At 41.9% G+C, this 17,602-nt stretch overlaps 1 protein-coding gene and 1 non-coding gene across 2 annotated transcripts in view; one reads left to right on the top strand and one right to left on the bottom strand.

Moving 5' to 3' along the window:
- Nucleotides 1-17,602, bottom strand: part of LOC129469669 (tektin-3-like) — a 34,906-nt gene that overhangs the window by 6,650 nt on the left and 10,654 nt on the right. Inside the window, 5 exon segments of the mRNA XM_063629363.1 lie at nucleotides 1,746-1,880; nucleotides 1,882-1,969; nucleotides 3,581-3,724; nucleotides 8,482-8,558; nucleotides 16,153-16,160. Of these exon segments, the coding sequence (XP_063485433.1) occupies nucleotides 1,746-1,880; nucleotides 1,882-1,969; nucleotides 3,581-3,724; nucleotides 8,482-8,558; nucleotides 16,153-16,160 (452 nt within the window).
- LOC129470791 (U6 spliceosomal RNA) lies at nucleotides 834-936 on the top strand. Its single transcript, XR_008653321.1, has one exon. It is a non-coding gene; the product is annotated as a U6 spliceosomal RNA (small nuclear RNA).

Genomic DNA, 17,602 nt, shown 5'->3' with positions numbered 1-17,602 from the left:
CACAGAGGGAAGATGATGTGAAGACACAGGGAGAAGGTGGCCATCTACAAGCTGAGGAGAGAGGCCTCAGAGAAAACCGACCCTGCCGGCACCTTGATCTCAGACTTCCAGCCTCCGTTAATTAATTTCCTCTCTCTCCAGTGAGAAAATTAATTTCTACTGTGTAAGCCACACAGTCTGTGGTACTTTGAGTTAGGGCAGACCTAGCAAACTAACATATCAGTAAACAAAAATTTGTTGAAGAAGGAACTCTGTCACACCGGCCTTCTAAAAGGCCTTTAGAGTGTCTTCTTACAATTGTCTGACCCCATTAACCTCCTTCTCATCAGCGTCTTCTACAACCTGTCTTCAACCTACTTTTCCACGTTCCTCTTCCAGGGCACAAACCATCTACACCAGCCACACACCAGACTCTTTACAGACCTCAACTCACCCTCTGATTTGCTGTCTCCAAGGCTTTCTTCAAGATGTGGCCCCACCTGGAATGTTCACTTCTCCCTCCAAACCCCCAAAACACTTTTGTATTTGTTATTTGATAATCATGATTTGCAATATTCTGTTTGTATTGTTTATGAGCTTTTCATATGCAAGTATTTCTTCTCTGTAATGTAAACTTCCTAAGAACAAAAACTACATTTGATGCTTCTCTCTGCCCTTCACAGCATGGAGCACACTGTCTGGCTCAACTAATATTTGTTGCCTAAAGCAGGCACCATGAGAAGGAAAGGCAAATCACTGCAGCCTGAGAAAATGTGATGCCCTCAACTGGGTAAAACCATCATAGGCAACATGGCTCACGGTGCAAGGCTCTTAAAAATGAGAAACAGCATTGCTTGCTTCAGCAGCACATATACTAAAATTGGAACGATACAGAGAAGGTCGGCATGGCCCCTGAGCAAGGACGACATGCAAATTCATGAACCGTTACATATTTTTTACTATAGGTAACAACAAGACATTATATAGTTTCAAATAGCTAGAGGGAGGATATTGAATGTTTCCAACACAAAGAAATGATCGGTGTTTGAGAGGATGGATATGCTCGCTCATTACCCTGACCTGATCACCATACATTAAATGTATCAAAACATCACCGTCCACCCACGAATATGTACAATTATTTTTTGTCAATTTTAAAAAATAAGACACAACAAACTATATGCAGCATAATCCACAGAAACAGTAAGAGCTCCAAGACTGATATTAAGGAAAGGAAGAGCTCCTTGTTTATCTTGAAACATATGAATTCTGCTGGACTCCTTCATTTTATAGTCATTGTAAAACTGTTAGGCTTAGAGCACGTAAAATTTTTCAATATCAGAAACACTTTGAACTACCTAACGGTTTCCTGTATTTGGTTGTGTATTCCAGAAAAGGGGTCTGAAATAATTTAACAGAAAACATTTCTACCATATGTTCTAATAATAAATTCACTTCCTAGTTATATACAGTGATTCATTAAACTTTAATAATAATATTTTTGTTTCTATTAAAGACTAAGAACTTTTCATTACATAGTGCATTCTTTGTGTTCCAAATACCAGTGGATTCCAATTTCATTTTGACACCTGGCTACCTGGCTGAAATAAATGGCATGCTTTGTGCTGTTTTAAATTTTTCTTGTTCTGTGTGGCCAGGTTGTCACATGCCTATGGTGCCTCTCTGGGAGTGATGAGAGATTTGTGGTCCCAGAGCACACCGCTCTGTCCAGGTCAGCTAAGGGGTACCACTGGCGGTTGATTTACCTTTGCCAAGTGCATCTGAATCTTATTCTTAGCATCTGCAGTCTCAGCAATGCGATTGGTGAAAGACAAGTTCACTTTGTTGAATTGACTCCACACCTCATTGGCAGTCACAACCAAGAGGTTTTCAATGTCATCTCAGAAGCTTAGTGGAAGTTGCACATTCACTCTGGGAGTGGAAAATATTGTCATCTGTAAATTTGGCCCAGGACTCGGGCACTGAGACACTGAAAAAGAGAAGCAGAGGCAGACAACGGTGAGAGTGATGAATCAGCCTACAGGATCGCTAGGCCACTATTTATCCTGTGAGAGAGAAACCCCCAGGTCGCTGATCCTAGCTTCATTATATAAATGTAAATATCAGAATGAGGCTTATTTTAAGCTTTCCTTAAGTATTCCTTATTTTACTGCTAATCAGTTTTCTATATATCTAAAGCATAAGCTAGTTCTTCTGCCAGTTTCAGGGGCAAAAGGATTAATGAATGATGTGAATGTGCAGGTTCATTATAAATGTGTCACACATCACATCAATAAGCATATGACAAAATACTCAACCTCAGGGGTAATCAAAGAAGCATTAATGAAAACAGCCTACTAAGGAAATATTAGCAAAAGTAGACAGAATGATCATTTGCAGTGCTGGCGAGCATATTTAGGAAAAGTTTCTCTCGTATCCTGCAGATGAGAATGTTGAATTAGTACAACCTTCCTGGAGGGTAAAGAGGCAACACAAACCAAGAGCCTTTCATTCAAATGTGGAAAACCCAGAAATTCCACTTCTAGAAATGTATTATAAGGAAACAATGTACCCAAGGATATACGTGTGAGGATATTCCTTTCAGCCATATTTATGCTGATCCCTGAAAAACGAGAAACAACCTAAATGCTCAAAAGTTTAAAACAAAAAGGTTGATTATGGTACATTCAAAAAAGTAATCCATATACCAGGCAAATTCATGTTAAAGTAGAATATTTATTTTACAAACAATGTTACTGAAAAATCAGACAGGCTATATTTCAACTGCGTGCATTGTATGGTATGTGAATTTCACCTCAATCAAGTTAACTTTTTTAAGGGAGTGGCTGGAAGAGACCATGGATCCTGACCAAAATTGCTTCCAGGGGCCTGGCAAAGAAACCACTGATGGGGTAAGTTGAACAAGCTGTGGTAGGAAAGGTATCAAGCTGTTTTCAGCCTGTATCCCACAGCATCCAGGGCATGCTATCCAATGGCAACGTGTGGCTTGTCTGTGTTTTTCTTTTTTTTTTCTTTTTTGGAGACAGAGTCTCACTCTATCACCCAGGCTGGAGAGCAGTGGCACGATCTCGGCTCACTGCAACCTCTCCTCCCAAGTTCAAGTGATTCTCCTGCCTCAGCCTCCTCAGTAGCTGGGATTACAGGCACCCACCACCACGACTGGCTAATTTTTGTATTTTTAGTAGAGACGGGGTTTCACCATATTGGTCAGGCTGGTCTCAAACTCCTGACCTCAACGGATCCTCCCACCTCAGCCTCCCAAAGTGCAAGGATTACAGGTGTGAGCCACTGTGCCCGGCCTTGTCTGTGTTTTTCTAGGACTTCTGCATCAGGTAGGGTTATTTTCATAGTTAGAAAATATAAACAACAAATATTCCTTTACAAAAGAATTCAGGATGCAATGATCAAGGCCTGACCACAGAACGTGCTTGCTTACTGGAGACTTGTCCAAAGCTGGGTGTGTTTCTCATCTTCAGATGTCTTACCATGCTTTCCCTTCTAACCTGTAAGCTGTGTGCTTTCGAAAGGAGAAAGAGTTAAATGACATCGAAATCACGGCAGTGGCATGTGCCTGACTTACGTTGCATTGACCCTCTCCACTCCGCGGAAGTAGCCAACACCATCTGACGTGTTGTGCATGTGGTGGCATTTGTTGTCGATCTGGTAAGCCATCTGTTTGTCACTCAGGTCGTTCTCCAGCTCATGCTGGGACGCTCTGTCGGCCCTGTAACACAGAGTCAGGAAGTGGAGCTTCACACTCACGTGACAATGTCCTGCAAGGACACATGAGTGCCCTTCCATATTGGGACGTCTCTCAATTTTGCTCTCACTATCTCTCCCTCTTCACACAATGTTCAATTTCTCAGTCAAAACGAGTACTCTCTGGATATGCCCATACATGTACGTCGCTGGGACCCTAACTCCCACCTTGTCTACACTTCTCCTTTCATAGGGTGGGATGGAAGTGGGTAAAGCAGGTGAAGATAAACAGGGGTCCATGATCTGCAGCCCCAGCTGGGGCCCATCTTCCTAACACACATAAACTCTTCCAGACAGGACATGGGTTCAAAGTAATCTGTCCACATCTGTGCCTTCCATTCCTTCCTTTTCCTTTTCCTCTTCTATATCTCAGCCCCCTTTTCCTCCGTTATTTGAATGTAAATCCCCAAGAAATCATGAGGCCTTTATAGCCGAGCCTCCTGCCATCCATTGGTAATCTTGGTTTGTGGTCGTGCTATGGCTAAGAAGTTTGCCAGGAGATAAAAACCAAGGATCAAAATTAACCTCCAGGGCAGGAGTGAGAAAGGGCTTCAGCAGAGATCGGGAACTAATGGTCCACCCAGGCTCACACACTCCAGCAACCACCCTGCTGGAAGGAAGAGGCCTCGGTGAGCTCTGAGATGTGTGGTCTTGCCTGCACTGCCAGGCAGACAGGGGACCCACAGCTTATTACCAAAGACAGACCCTGGGGGCAGGCATGGGTGACAGGTGAGCCACGTGGAAGACTTCATTGGGCAAATAATTACTGAGTGCCTCCTATGTGGCAGACACCGTTCTGCAAGCCCGGGATGCATCAGTGGACAACACCAACATCTCTTCTCTAAGGAGCCGACATGCTTCTGGGAGGAGACAGCACATTCAGTGCATCGGCAATTTGTGTGGTTCGAAGAACAATGCTAAAAACAAGGCAGGAAAAAAGAGACCAGGACTGTGGTTACGATTTTAAAGAGGATGGCCAGAATAGGTCTCAGTGACATTGAGCAAAGACATAAAAAAGGGGGAATCAGATCATGCAGGGCCCTAATGGACATGGGAATGAGTCAGGTTTTCCCTTGAGTAAAATTGGAGGCCATTGACTTACAATTTAAAAGGATCATTCTGGTGCTGGGCTGAGAACAGACTGCCGGGGGCAGGAAGACCCATTAGGGGGCCACTGCAGTTACTCAGCTGAGAGATGAAGGCGGCTTGGACCAAGAGGATGAAAGTGAATGAAGCAAGAAGAAGTAATAGAACCAAGAAAATCTCCTACGAAATTGAACACCAGTGAGAAAAAAAAAAAAAAGAGCTCGAGTCATAGGAATAATAGAATTCCATCAACTAAGAGAGGGGGTTGGCTGGGGAGGGAGAAGCTAGGGGAGAAGATGGAAGTTCAGTTGACATAGTAAACCAGAGTGTTCACTGAACATCTACATGGGAGACATGAAGGAGGTTGTTGGAATTTGAAAGAGACGTCTAGGCTGGAGATAAAAAGTAGGGAGCCACTGGCAGATAACTAGTATTTGAAAAGGTAGGATAGCTGAATGAGCTTGGGAATTTCTATATTCTCAGCACCTAAAAACGGTTTTGGTAAAGCAAAGCCGTTCACTCAGTAAAGGCTGCATTGAATGGAATGAGTCAATTCTAGCTGCAGTTTCCCTTCAACTTAGCCTGTGCTTTTGAGCAAATCACTTGACCTCTCAAAGCTGCTTTTCTTATTTGTAAAGTGTAAATGAGAGTAGCAGCATGCAAATGATCTGCACTTTGTGAATTCTAAGACAGTATACATGTGCGAAGGATGAAAATGAAAAAGCTCCCTTCCCTTGCCACTTCTGTGCTGAGACTCTTGTCTTAGGTGATTATGTTGAAATTCTAGGACTAGAAGGCCTTTCTCCTTTGGTCTGGGACCAAGATGTCCCACAAGCTTCCTGTCTTAAGCTGAGATCCTGTTAGAGAAGGGGCTGAAATGTTCATGAAGCATCTGTTGTTACAGTTCACCTCTTGGGAGGTGGGGCTTGGGGAGGTGGAATAGAGACTTTACAGTCTTTTACTTCCCATCACCTCAAGGGAAAATCCCTTCTTGTGCACACTCTCAGGTCTTGGCTGGAACAGTGGTTGAAAACATGCTTTGAGAGTGTGGAACGATGAACAGTGGGACTCAAAGGAGGGGAGGGAGGAGGGTGGGATGTTGGAAGTTTGCTTAGTGGTTGCAATGTGCATTGCTCCAGTGATAGATGCTCTGAAGGTCCTGATTTCACGACAGTGCAATAAATCAATGAAGCAAAATTGCACTTGTACCCCATGAATATATACACATTTTACAAAATTAAAATGTTAACAAAAGCCATATGCTTCAGCATCAGACAGCCCTGGTACAAATGTCTTTGCTACTTGCTAAACCTAACCAGAGGCAAGTTATAAACTAATGGTAATAATACCCGTCTTTCCAAGCTGTCAGGAAGATAATTATGTGCCTAGCAGATGCTAAGTGCTCAGTATTAGGTCTCGTAATATTGTAACATGGGTGATTTTTATGACTTTAGAACTGGGGCTGCCTGGACACCCTCTGAGCTGGCCTCAGAGTCGGCTTGGGCAGGCATTTAAGGCAGCATCCCATCACCACGTCTTACAGCCCAAGATGGGAAGACCTTGGCTGCCCTGTTAGTGCCTAATGAGATTCTATTTTCAGCTGAGATCCAAGCTGAGGGTTTCATTGCTCCTTCTGAAACACGTGTAGTTGATAAACTCTCTTCCAGTCACCTGCCCTGGATAGAGCACAGTGGCCCCCCACAAATCCTGGAGAAGCCATCCCAGGAAGTGAGGTAGGCATTATGCCCACTGTGTATTAAAGGAAAGCCAATCTCCTTAAAGGATCAACAACAAAGATTCCAAACAGGTACATACACACAGAACTTTCTGCAAAGGTCTGCAGTGCAGCCAGTATTCAGGCAATTTGTAACAGGGATTTATTTGAGATGAGGCTGTTCCACGGTAGAACAATCTAGGCCAAGAACACAAAAGATGGGCAGCAAATTCCAGACTACGAAATAAAATGTGAATTAGGAACTAGAACCAATGCTTTGAACCACACTAAACATGTTTCTAAAATTCCTAGGGAGCAGAAACCACGTACAGTCATTCTTAACTACTCTTTTGCTTCTCCTCATCAATTTCAAAATAAAAAACCCTTCCAGTCACAGCTCGAGAGAATCTCAGCACACAAACCTCGCCAACCTTCGTGACGCACGGGGTGGGCAAATTAAGTGAGCAGCACGGACGCTTTTATAACACACATAATCATCTCTCTTATTGGGTGGCATATTCGACACCACTTCCTTCTGTGGCCATAAGCAAATGGCACTGATCTTTTTACTTAATGTTCGCCAACAGTCTTGGCCAATACTTTTCCTATGCTGACAGCTGTGATCATTGCCTGAGACCTTCTTTACTATTATTCTTCACCCTCCTCATTCCTCATCCCACCCCCAACCATAAATATTAAGTACCTACTATCTCCAAGAAAAGAGAGCCCATGCCCTGGAGGAATGTATATTCTAGTGAGTAATAGGATGGGTTAACAATTACAATGCTGTGGGATGCAGGGAGCATTGCAAGGGTGTAATCATTGCAGAGGTCAGATCTTTTCTTTGTTTTCTTTTTTTTTTTCTGAGACGGAGTCTCGCTCCGTTGCCCAGGCTGGAGTGCAGTGGCGAGATCTCGGCTCACTGCAAGCTCCGCCTCCCGGGTTCACGCCATTCTTCTGCCTCAGCCTCCCAAGTAGCTGGGACTACAGGTGCCCGCCACCACGCCCGGCTAATTTTTTTGTATTTTTAGTAGACACGGGGTTTCATCATGTTAGCCAGGATGGTCTCGATCTCCTGACATCGTGATCTGCCTGCCTCGGCCTTCCAAAGAGCTGGGATTACAGGCGTGAGCCACTACGCCCCGTCGCAGGAGGCCGGATCTTTAAGGAGGTATGGAAAATAAACATCCAAGTAAACCACCACTCATTACCTTTTCAAATGTTAGAGCTGAACAAGTATATAAGTCAATTTCTTATGTTAAAAAATGCCAGTCTTTTGAGTTAAAAGAAATCTTAGTTACACTCAAGTGAGGGCAAAAATCCTTCCCACAGCATCTCAGAATTATTTATTTAAATAAAAATTTAAAGCAAGTAGTCCATGTACTTATTTTTTTAAAATATATATTTTTTGAGACAGAATCTCTCTCTGTTGCCCAGGGTGGAGTGCAGTAGCACAATCAGAGCTTATCGCTGCAGCCTCAAACTCTTAAGCTTAAGCAATCCTCCCACCTCAACCTCCCAAGTAGCTAGGACCACAGGCACCTGCCACCATGCCTGGCTAATTTTTATTTTTTAACTTTAGAGATGAGGTCTCATTATATTGCCCAGGCTGGCCTTGAACTCCTGGGCTCAAGCGATTTTCCTGCCTTAACTTCCCAAAGTGTCTATTTGTATTATTTTAAAAAATGTTTATGGGTACATAGTGGGTATATACATTTGTGGGGTACATGTGATTTTGATACAGGCATACAACGTGTAAGAATCACATCAGAGTGGCTGGGGTATCAAATAATCATCTTAATTTTTGAATAAAAATATGTGTATATGCCTGTGTGTGTGTGTTTGTCCTTATAAGAAATTTGAATGAGAGGCATGAAAGTATAGTTCAATGATAGATTTAGAATTGTATAGAGACATAAAGCACTTCCGCAAGTTGGGCAATAGCCTTATCCAAATGTAGCTTCATTGTTTCTTGACAACACAGAATAGTATCAACTTCCTACTCAATTGGAAAAAAAACACATTAATGTTTTCATTATTGAATATAACACTCAAAATCAGCAATGTAACAAAACATCAGTGAAGGAAAATTTTGTTTCTTATAATACTGTGAAGTTAAACAAGAAAGCCATTTTGCTTCCAGTTATTTCTCTACATGCTCCGTGATACTGCAATCTAGATATCAGACTAAGATGCGGCCTTTATAGGTCGGTCCATGGGGAAATTATATTATGGAACAAGTGGGGACACGGTTAAAATTTTAGGATTTTCCTCTCTTTTTATCCCTGTCCTTAATTAAAACAGTAAAAAAAAAAAAATTCTGGTAATATACAAGGTCAAATTTAAATGCACGGCTTCATCTATAATAGCTATTCTTCCAAGACAAAGTAAGTCAGGGAGGAAAAAACACAGCCAAAAGAAGCTTCTCTCTGGCAGTACACGTATCCTCCAGATGACAGTGCTTGGGTCCAAACATGGAGGCTGACTTCCACCCTGGGAGGTCGCCCTCCCGTCCTGCTTGTGTACTGCAGCCCAGGGCCTGTCCTTGTACAAACACCTGTGCTAGCCAGGCCTCTCTACTGGACCACACACGTTGCTTTTGATGCTGCTAGGATGTATCCACTAGCCCATAACATGTCAGAGACTATTAAATCAACATTTATTTCTCCCTTGAAATTTCCATGCACATTAGAATATGTAGGAACTCAGAATAGCACCAAGATATTTAAAAAGTGCACATCGTTACTGTTATCATTTTCTCAGCCAAAAAGTTGTCATACTATGCATACTGCTTTGGGACATTTTAAACTTGAACATTTTCCCATGATATTAAAAAATACTGTGATGAATGATCTTGATCAATATTTAGACACCATGGAAGAGTATGTCTTTTTCCAAGGTTTTGACAAGTACAGCCAAATTGCCCTTCAGAAAAGTGGTCCCCATTTACAACAACAAATGAATGTGGGGGGAAAAGAGAGATCAGACTGTCACTGTGTCTATGTAGAAAGGGAAGACATAAGAGACTCCATTTTGAAAAAGACCTGTACTTTAAACAATTGCTTTGCAGAGATGTTGTTAATTTGTAGCTTCGCCCCAGCCACTTTGACCCAACCTGGAGCTCACAAAAACATGTGTTGTATGGAATCAAGGTTTAAGGGATCTAGGGCTGTGCAGGACGTGCCTTGTTAACAAAATGTTTACAAGCAGTAAACATTTTGGTAAAAGTCATCGCCATTCTCTAGTCTCAATAAACCAGGGGCACTATGCACTGCGAAAAGCCACAGGGACCTCTGCCCTGGAAAGCCGGGTATTGTCCAAGGTTTCTCCCCATGTGATAGTCTGAAATATGGCCTCGTGGGATGAGAAAGACCTGACTGTCCCCCAGCCCGACACCCGTAAAGGGTCTGTGCTGAGGTGGATTAGTAAAAGAGGAAAGCCTCTTGCAGTCGAGATGGAGGAAAGCCACTGTCTCCTGCCTGCCCCTGGGAACTGAATGTCTCGGTATAAAACCCGATTGTACATTTGTTCAATTCTGAGATAGGAGAAAAACCGCCCTATGGTGGGAGGCGAGAGATGTTTGCAGCAATGCTGCCTTGTTATTCTTTACTCCACTGAGATGCTTGGGTGGAGAGAAACATAAATCTGGCCTACGTGCACATCTAGGCATAGTATCTTCCCTTGAACCTAATTATAACATAGAGATTCTTTTGCTCACATGTTTTTTGCTGACCTTCTCCTTATTATCACCCTGCTCTCCTACTACATTCCTTTTTGCTGAAATAATGAAAATAATAATCAATAAAAACTGAGGGAACTCAGAGGCCGGTGCCGGTGCAGGTCCTTGGTATGCTGAGCGCCAGTCTCCTGGGCCCACTGTTGCTTCTCTATACTTTGTATCTTATTTCTTTTCTCAGTCTCTCGTCCCACCCGACTAGAAATACCCACAGGTGTGGAGGGGCAGGCCACCCCTTCATCGAACATGTGTTTTCTTGTCTTGCCCAACAAGTGGCCACTGTCACTCCTTTCCATCTTCACCAATGTGATGGAACCACACCCCCACCGCCCCACCAAAAGCAGCAAACCTGCCTAAATTTGCAAGCTGATATTATGAGTATTCATTTGTTCACCATTTGCCTTTTTTGCTTGTGTCAACTGCCTGTTCACATGCTTGTCCGCTTTTTCTGTCATTTATTTTTTCTTTTTCATTTGTGAGGGTTATAAACATGTTTAAAATTCAGTCTTTTGTATTATATATGTCAATTTTTTTTATCAATTTGCCTTTGCTTTTATAAATGTGCGTGGTGCTTTTGATATAGATGTTTCTGATTTCTATGATGTCAAACCTATCAAATATATCTCCTTTTGGTTTCTGCCTTTGTTACTTAGATAATAAAGGCCTTCACCACTCCAATATGAAGTATCACTCACCTATGTAGTGTTCTTCTTTTATTGTTTAATCGTTTAACATAAAAATATCAAATATGTCTCGAGTGATCACCCTACTGTCTGGTTGTTTGGTATCTGAATTAATGGAGTAAAGGAAGAGCTAAATTCCCTTCACACATTGACACCAACCTTCTCCCTGCCTTGATAAGCAGGCAAGATTTCCCAGCCTCACAGTAGGTTGCGCATCAGCGTTAGTATTTTCGTGTTCAGTTTTTATCTTTCTCAATGCCTCGTGTGTATGTGTACCTGTGTGTACTTTGATGAGATTTTAACAAAAGATGCATGGAGTCCTGCTTAGAAAGGACCAGTTAAAACCCCAAATTGTGTTTTTATCCTTTGTGTACACAAAGCACAGAGTGGAAATTCTTAGGACTTTTAGTGGGGGAAAAAAATGCATTTAATGAGACTCTTGCTGTAAAAAATTCCTACAGCAATAATTTTTTCTTTTTTTTTTTTTTTTTTTTTTTGAGACGTTGTCTTGCTCTGTCTCCCAGGCCGGAGTGCAGTGGCGCGATCTTGGCTCACTGCAAGCTCCACCCCCTGGGGTTCACGCCATTCTCCTGCCTCAGCTTCCTGAGTAGCTGGGACTACAGGCACCCGCCACCACGCCTGGCTAATTTTTTGTATTTTTAGTAGAGATGGGGTTTCACCATGTTATCTAGGATGGTCTTGATCTCCTGACCTCGTGATCCACCTGCCTCGGCCTCCCAAAGTGCTGAGATTACAGGCGTGAGCCACCGCGCCTGGCCAACAATAATTTTCATATGTGAATTTAAATAATGTCATATGATGAATGTCAGATGGTTGGGGGCAGAAGGGTTCGTGAGAATACAAAAAGCCCAAAGCCAAAGGCTCCTGGGACTGTCCCCAATGCCATCTTTTCCATCCATCTGTCCCCATACATGGAGGTGGTCTTGAAATACCACAGTACAGCAAAAGAAGGACAAAGCATTCCCTCACCTGCCCACGGGAAGAAAGTTTGCAAGAAGGTGGTGGACACACACAGAAAGCAGAAGCGTAGGAAGAGCCTTCATCTAACTAGATCTCTGGCTGCTGCCTCACACCTAAGGAAGTGAACTGCACATTTAGGAGCCTGGAAAATGGGTCCAACATTTCCAGATCCCGGACTTAGGGAGAAATTACAGGCCCCATGAGTTACAGGGTCACACTGACTTCATTGAGATTCTCAGATTGCAGTGACCAAAGTGATTAAAATGCAGTTTCATTTGCGGGGCTTTGGATGAAAACAAAACATGGAATCATGTCCAGTTGCTTGAAGAACCTTGAATGCATCCTGCTGTTTGAGCGGCTGAAATGTTACAGTTCACCTCTTGGGAGGTGGGGCTTGGGGAGGTGGAATAGAGACTTCACAGCCTTTTACTTCACGGCCTTTTACTTCCCATCACCTCAAGTGAAAATCCCTTCTTGTGCACACTCTCAGGTCTTGGCTGGAACAGTGGTTGAAAACATATGCCTTGAGAGTGTGGAACGATGAACAGTGGAACTCAAAGGAGGGGACGGAGGAGGGTGGGATGTTGGGAGGTTGCTTGGTGGTTAAATGTGCGTTGCTCCAGTGATAGATGCTCTGAAGGTCCTGATTTCACCACAGTGCAATATATCAATGTAGCGAAATTGCACTTGTACCCCATGAATATATACACATTTTTTACAAAATTAAAATGTTAACAAAAGCCACAAGCTTTGGCGTCAGACAGCCCTGGTTCAAATATCTTTGCTACTTGCTAAACCTGACCAGAGGCAAGTTATAAACTAATGGTAATAATACCCGTCTTTCCAGGCTATTGGGTAGATAATTATGTGCCTAGTAGATGCTGAGTGCTCAGTTAAGTATTAGGTCTCGTAATACTGTAACATGGGTGATTTTCATGACTTTAGAACTGAATCCTCGTGTAGGATGTGGGCTCTGCTGTACTCTCAGCTGAGGAATATGCACCACATCACAGAAACACTGAGTTTCAGCCACAAATGCGGATGAGTGCTGACCATGCGCCGTGGCCTGAATTGTGGATATAAAATCATTATTTGGATGTCCTTGTTAAACTGAGACCCTGCTCCCACAAGTTGAGGCTTTATATGTGGTTCTGTTTACCTGTGTTAATTGAGTCTTTTTAAGTTTTGGGAAAGTGGGTAAACCGCCTGTCTAACAGGTGAACGGGCTACTGAAATCAAATCTTCAAAGTCAAGCTGCAAGCCTGAATTGAATCTAGCTAATAAGCGAATACCACCTATAGGTGCAGAAATTTCGTTTCCAAATACAATGTTTTTAATGATAGATTCACCAAATATTCTTGTCTTCTCACTTATCCTTGAGTTTAGTGAGCAGAGGCATTTCCTTTCATTAGAGATCTGCATTCTCAGTATTTGTTCCTGAGTTCAGCCAAGATGACCCATCAGCTACCCTTTCTGGCATGGCTGCTTGTGAGAAGCTTCTGGTCCCACAACCTGCTTAGAGGCAGAAACCTAGGTGAGGAGTGTAGTTCTTATTGCTGGGGGTCAGAGCCCACCCAGATCCTCTTTCCATGCTGGTTGCAGAGTTTCTATTCAATCCTGTCCTTAGAGGAGAACCCCCTTGGGCTGGACTGGGCTGAAATGCTGAAATGTCTCTCCAGCAGCAGGTCTGACATCTCTGGAACACATTGGTTGCATTCTCAACAAACCTCTGAGGCTGGAGTATTTTTGCTTTCTGCTTCTGCAACACGGAGGAAGGAAAAGCCTCTTGTGGGAAGGAAGCTGGCCAGCTGGGGCCAGGCCCAGAGCCTCAGCCTGAGTTCTGAGCAGCTGTCTCAGTCCCCATCCCAGAGCCAGACCAGGGCAGGCTGCAGGGTAGATGACTTTGCAGGTTCATTTGGCTCTGAAGTCCAAGGAGTCAGCATGGTCTGAGAGTGCTAAGATAGTACCATGATTGACTCCTCAACAGAAGCCATTCTGTAAAAAGTTATCAACTATCACTGACTGAATGTAATAGTCAACAGAATTCAAAGAATTCATAAGAAAATATTTCGTTGCATCCATGTTTTTCAAAAGTAGGCCTTTTAAGGTTACTTCTTTCCTTTGCTAATACACAATTAATTACTCTAAAAATTAAGACCTATTGGTAAAAAATAAAACATATGCCAATATCACTACCTTGAATAAGCCACAGAATACATTCACTACTTGAATTAATTGGCAATGACCGAAGCACCTCCCTCAATTCATGAACGATTACTCTAATTGCACATTCAGTTTTTTGAGATAAAGCCACCCCTGTCAGTTTTTTGAGATAAAGACCCCCACTGCTACTGACCTAGAAACTAGAAACCTCTAATGCAGTGGTTCATGTTTTTAAGAAACAGCTTTGTTGAGATAGAATTCATAGACCATATATTCACTTGTTTAAAGTGTGCAATCTGATGGTTTTTAGTATATTCACAGAGTTGTATAATCAGCACCGGAACCAAATTTAAAACATTTCCATTACCTTCCAATGAAATCATGTGCCCATTAGCTGTCACCCACAATTTCCAATCCCCCAAGCCTCCTTTCATAATAAGCAACCACAAATCTACTTATAGTCTCTATAGATTTCCCTATTCTGGAAATTTCATATACATGGAATTACCATATGTGGTCCTTTGTGATGGCTTCTTTCATGTAGCATAATGTTTTCAATATTCATCCATGTTATAGCAACAGATCAGCACATCATTCCTTTTTTTGGCAGAATAACCTATTGTACGGCTATCCTACATTTTACTTTTCCATTCATCAATTGATAGACATTTGGGTTGTTTCTACTTTTTGGCTGCTATGAATCATGTTGTTATAAATATCCATGCACAAATTTTTGTTTGGGCATATGTTTTCTTTTCTCCTGGGCTGATGCTTGGGAGTAGAACTACTAGATCCTATGGATCATACAGGGTCATTCATGCTTAACCATTTTCCAAAGGGTCTGCATCATTTTACACTCCCACCAGCAATGTATGAGGGTTCTAATTCCTCCACATTCCAGCCAACTTGTTATTTTCTATATTTTTTATTATAACTATCATAGTGGGTATGAAGTCATATTTCACTGTGAGATCCTTTGCCCATTTTTAATTGGGTTGATTTTTTTTAATTGTGAGAGTTATTTATATATTCGAGATACAACTCTTTTCACTTTGTTGCTGGTGTTCTTCAAAATACCACATTTTTAATTTTGATGATGTCCAGTTTATCTGCTTTTCCTTGTGTTGTTTGTGCTTTTGATATCACATCTAAAAAACCGTTGCCTATTCCAGTGTCATGAATATTCATGCCTTATGTTCTTTTCTAAAAGTCTTATAGTATAGGTCTTTGATCCCTTTTGACTTAACTATTTTGTATGTTGTGATTTGGAATCCAACTTCATTCTTTCGCATGTGGATATCCAATTGTCCAAATACCATTTGTTGAAGACACTCTTCCCATTGCATTGCCTTGGCACCATGTCAAAGATCAATAGATGGTAAATGTGACGGTTTATTTCTCAACTTTCAAATTGTGTCTATTGTTATGCAGGTACTACACGGTCTTACATATTGTAGCTTTATAGTAAGTGTTGAAATCAGGAGGTGTGAGTCCTCCAACTTTCTTCTTTTTCAATATTATTTTGGCTATTCACTATCCCTTGAATTTCTATATGAATTTTAGGATCAGTTCACCAATTTTTACAAAGAAGTCAGCTGGGAATTTGATAGGAATTGTGTTGAGTCTATGAATCAAGTTGAGAAATACTGCCATCTTAACATGAGCATCCATGTTTATGGATGTTCCCATCCATAGACACGATATGCCCATTTATTTAGATCATCTTTAATTTCTTTCAGCAATATTTTGAATTTCTGAGGCACTCGTTCTTAACTCTGCCTAGTCATTAAGATTACCTGGGGGATATTTTAAAAAGATCAATGCCTAGTCCCCACTGCAGATTTGAATCAGCATCTCTGGGTGTGGGATCCAGCCATTGATATTTTTAAAACCTTTGCCAGGTGATTCTAACGTGTAGCCAGGTTTGAGAGCCACTACTCAAGTAATGGAAACACTAAATGTAGCTAAGTACCAAAAAACTCTGTTGGAAATATCGTAGTGTGTTTGTGGGCAAGCTGATGAAGTTAAGCTGTTAGAACTGCCTTGTAATTTATTTCATACAGAACGTCTCAGGATTAGTGAGAACAAAAGGCCACGGGAGAGACGATGGTAAATTCCTATCCAGTTAGGATGACAAAGTAGATGACAGATTATTTTAAGACTTGTGAGATTCATCAAAGGCTGGGAAAGAAGAACCAGAAGAGTGGAGACCCATCACTGCAAAACTATTTCATTCAGAATGTTCTCCTTCTAACCACTCCTGTCCGGCAATAGGGACAGTGACTTTTACAGTAGATTACAAAACCTCTCCGTAGTGGCCAAAGCTTTCCTGAGTATATTATTTCAACTCAGCGTTCTCTCAGAGAACCAGAGAGTAAAGGAAAGGAAAGAGCAAAGAAAAAAAAAGTCTGCTTGTCATCTTTAATGTCATGGGTCACTAAGAAAATTTAAGCGATGTTAAAGCAGGGTGTTGATGCCGTGTGGGGATAAAATTACTCTGAGGACTCGGCTGCTACCTTGTCATACTTACCTTCCTACCAAGGACTCAATTCTCACCAAGGACCAATTAAAAAAAGGCAAAGAGGTGGGACCCTGCAAAGCTTGTGCAGGGACAGAGAAGATGGATTCACTGCAGCAGAAATTCTGTGAAATCAGGCAGGGAAATGAAGCTGAGAAATGCAGAGGGAGTCAGACAAGAGAGGCCTCAGTGGATTTTTCTCCTGCAGAAATTAGGAAGTCAAGGAAGAGTTCACAGCAGAGGGAAGAAACTCATGAGAATGTATAGGTTAGATCCAAGGGAAACTTGGGGAAGGAAAGGTGCTTTGGAATTTCTTATTAACCAGGTATTTTTTTTAAAGAGCTGGAAATGGATTAAAGGAGTTTGGGAGACAACGGGCAGCAAGCCATGGTGATGAAGGAACACTGGTACCATCAATAGAAAGGGACAGGCAATAGGCTAAGCAGGCTTTATGAGTGTGAACCAGAAAAAAAAAAGTTACCGAACTAAAAAATGTTTGGCAAGTACTTAGGAATGAAGAACTAATGCTCTATAAAGTGCCTGGGCTGAAAAAAGAGATTGGGAAGGGCTCCAGGTACATGATACCTGAAATCCTAAGAAATGCTGGAGATCTGTGGTAACAAGTCTAAGAAGTGAAGATCAGAGAAATTAGAACTAAACCAGATTTAATTGGTGGAAGGTGGAAGAGAGATTAGTGGGAGAATCAGCGGAGTAGTGCAGATGCAACTGTAAGTTTCTGGATGGCAATTTGGCTACACATCAAAAGCTTTCAAATGCATAGAACCTTTGGCACATCAATTACACTTCCCAAAATATATTCTAAGGAAATAATCAGAAGTACCTACAGTTATCAATAATAATATTTTTGTATACTGCAGTGCTATTAAAATAGGAAAACAAAGGAGTGGGATAGGGAGGCAACCTAACTATGTAAGAGAGGATTGATTGAAAAAAAAAAAAAA

Source organism: Symphalangus syndactylus, chromosome 20 (genome assembly GCF_028878055.3).
Source record: "Symphalangus syndactylus isolate Jambi chromosome 20, NHGRI_mSymSyn1-v2.1_pri, whole genome shotgun sequence".
NCBI classification, from domain to species: domain Eukaryota; kingdom Metazoa; phylum Chordata; class Mammalia; order Primates; family Hylobatidae; genus Symphalangus; species Symphalangus syndactylus.
Note: the sequence above shows the minus strand (reverse complement) of the source record. Positions and strands in the feature narration are given on the sequence as shown.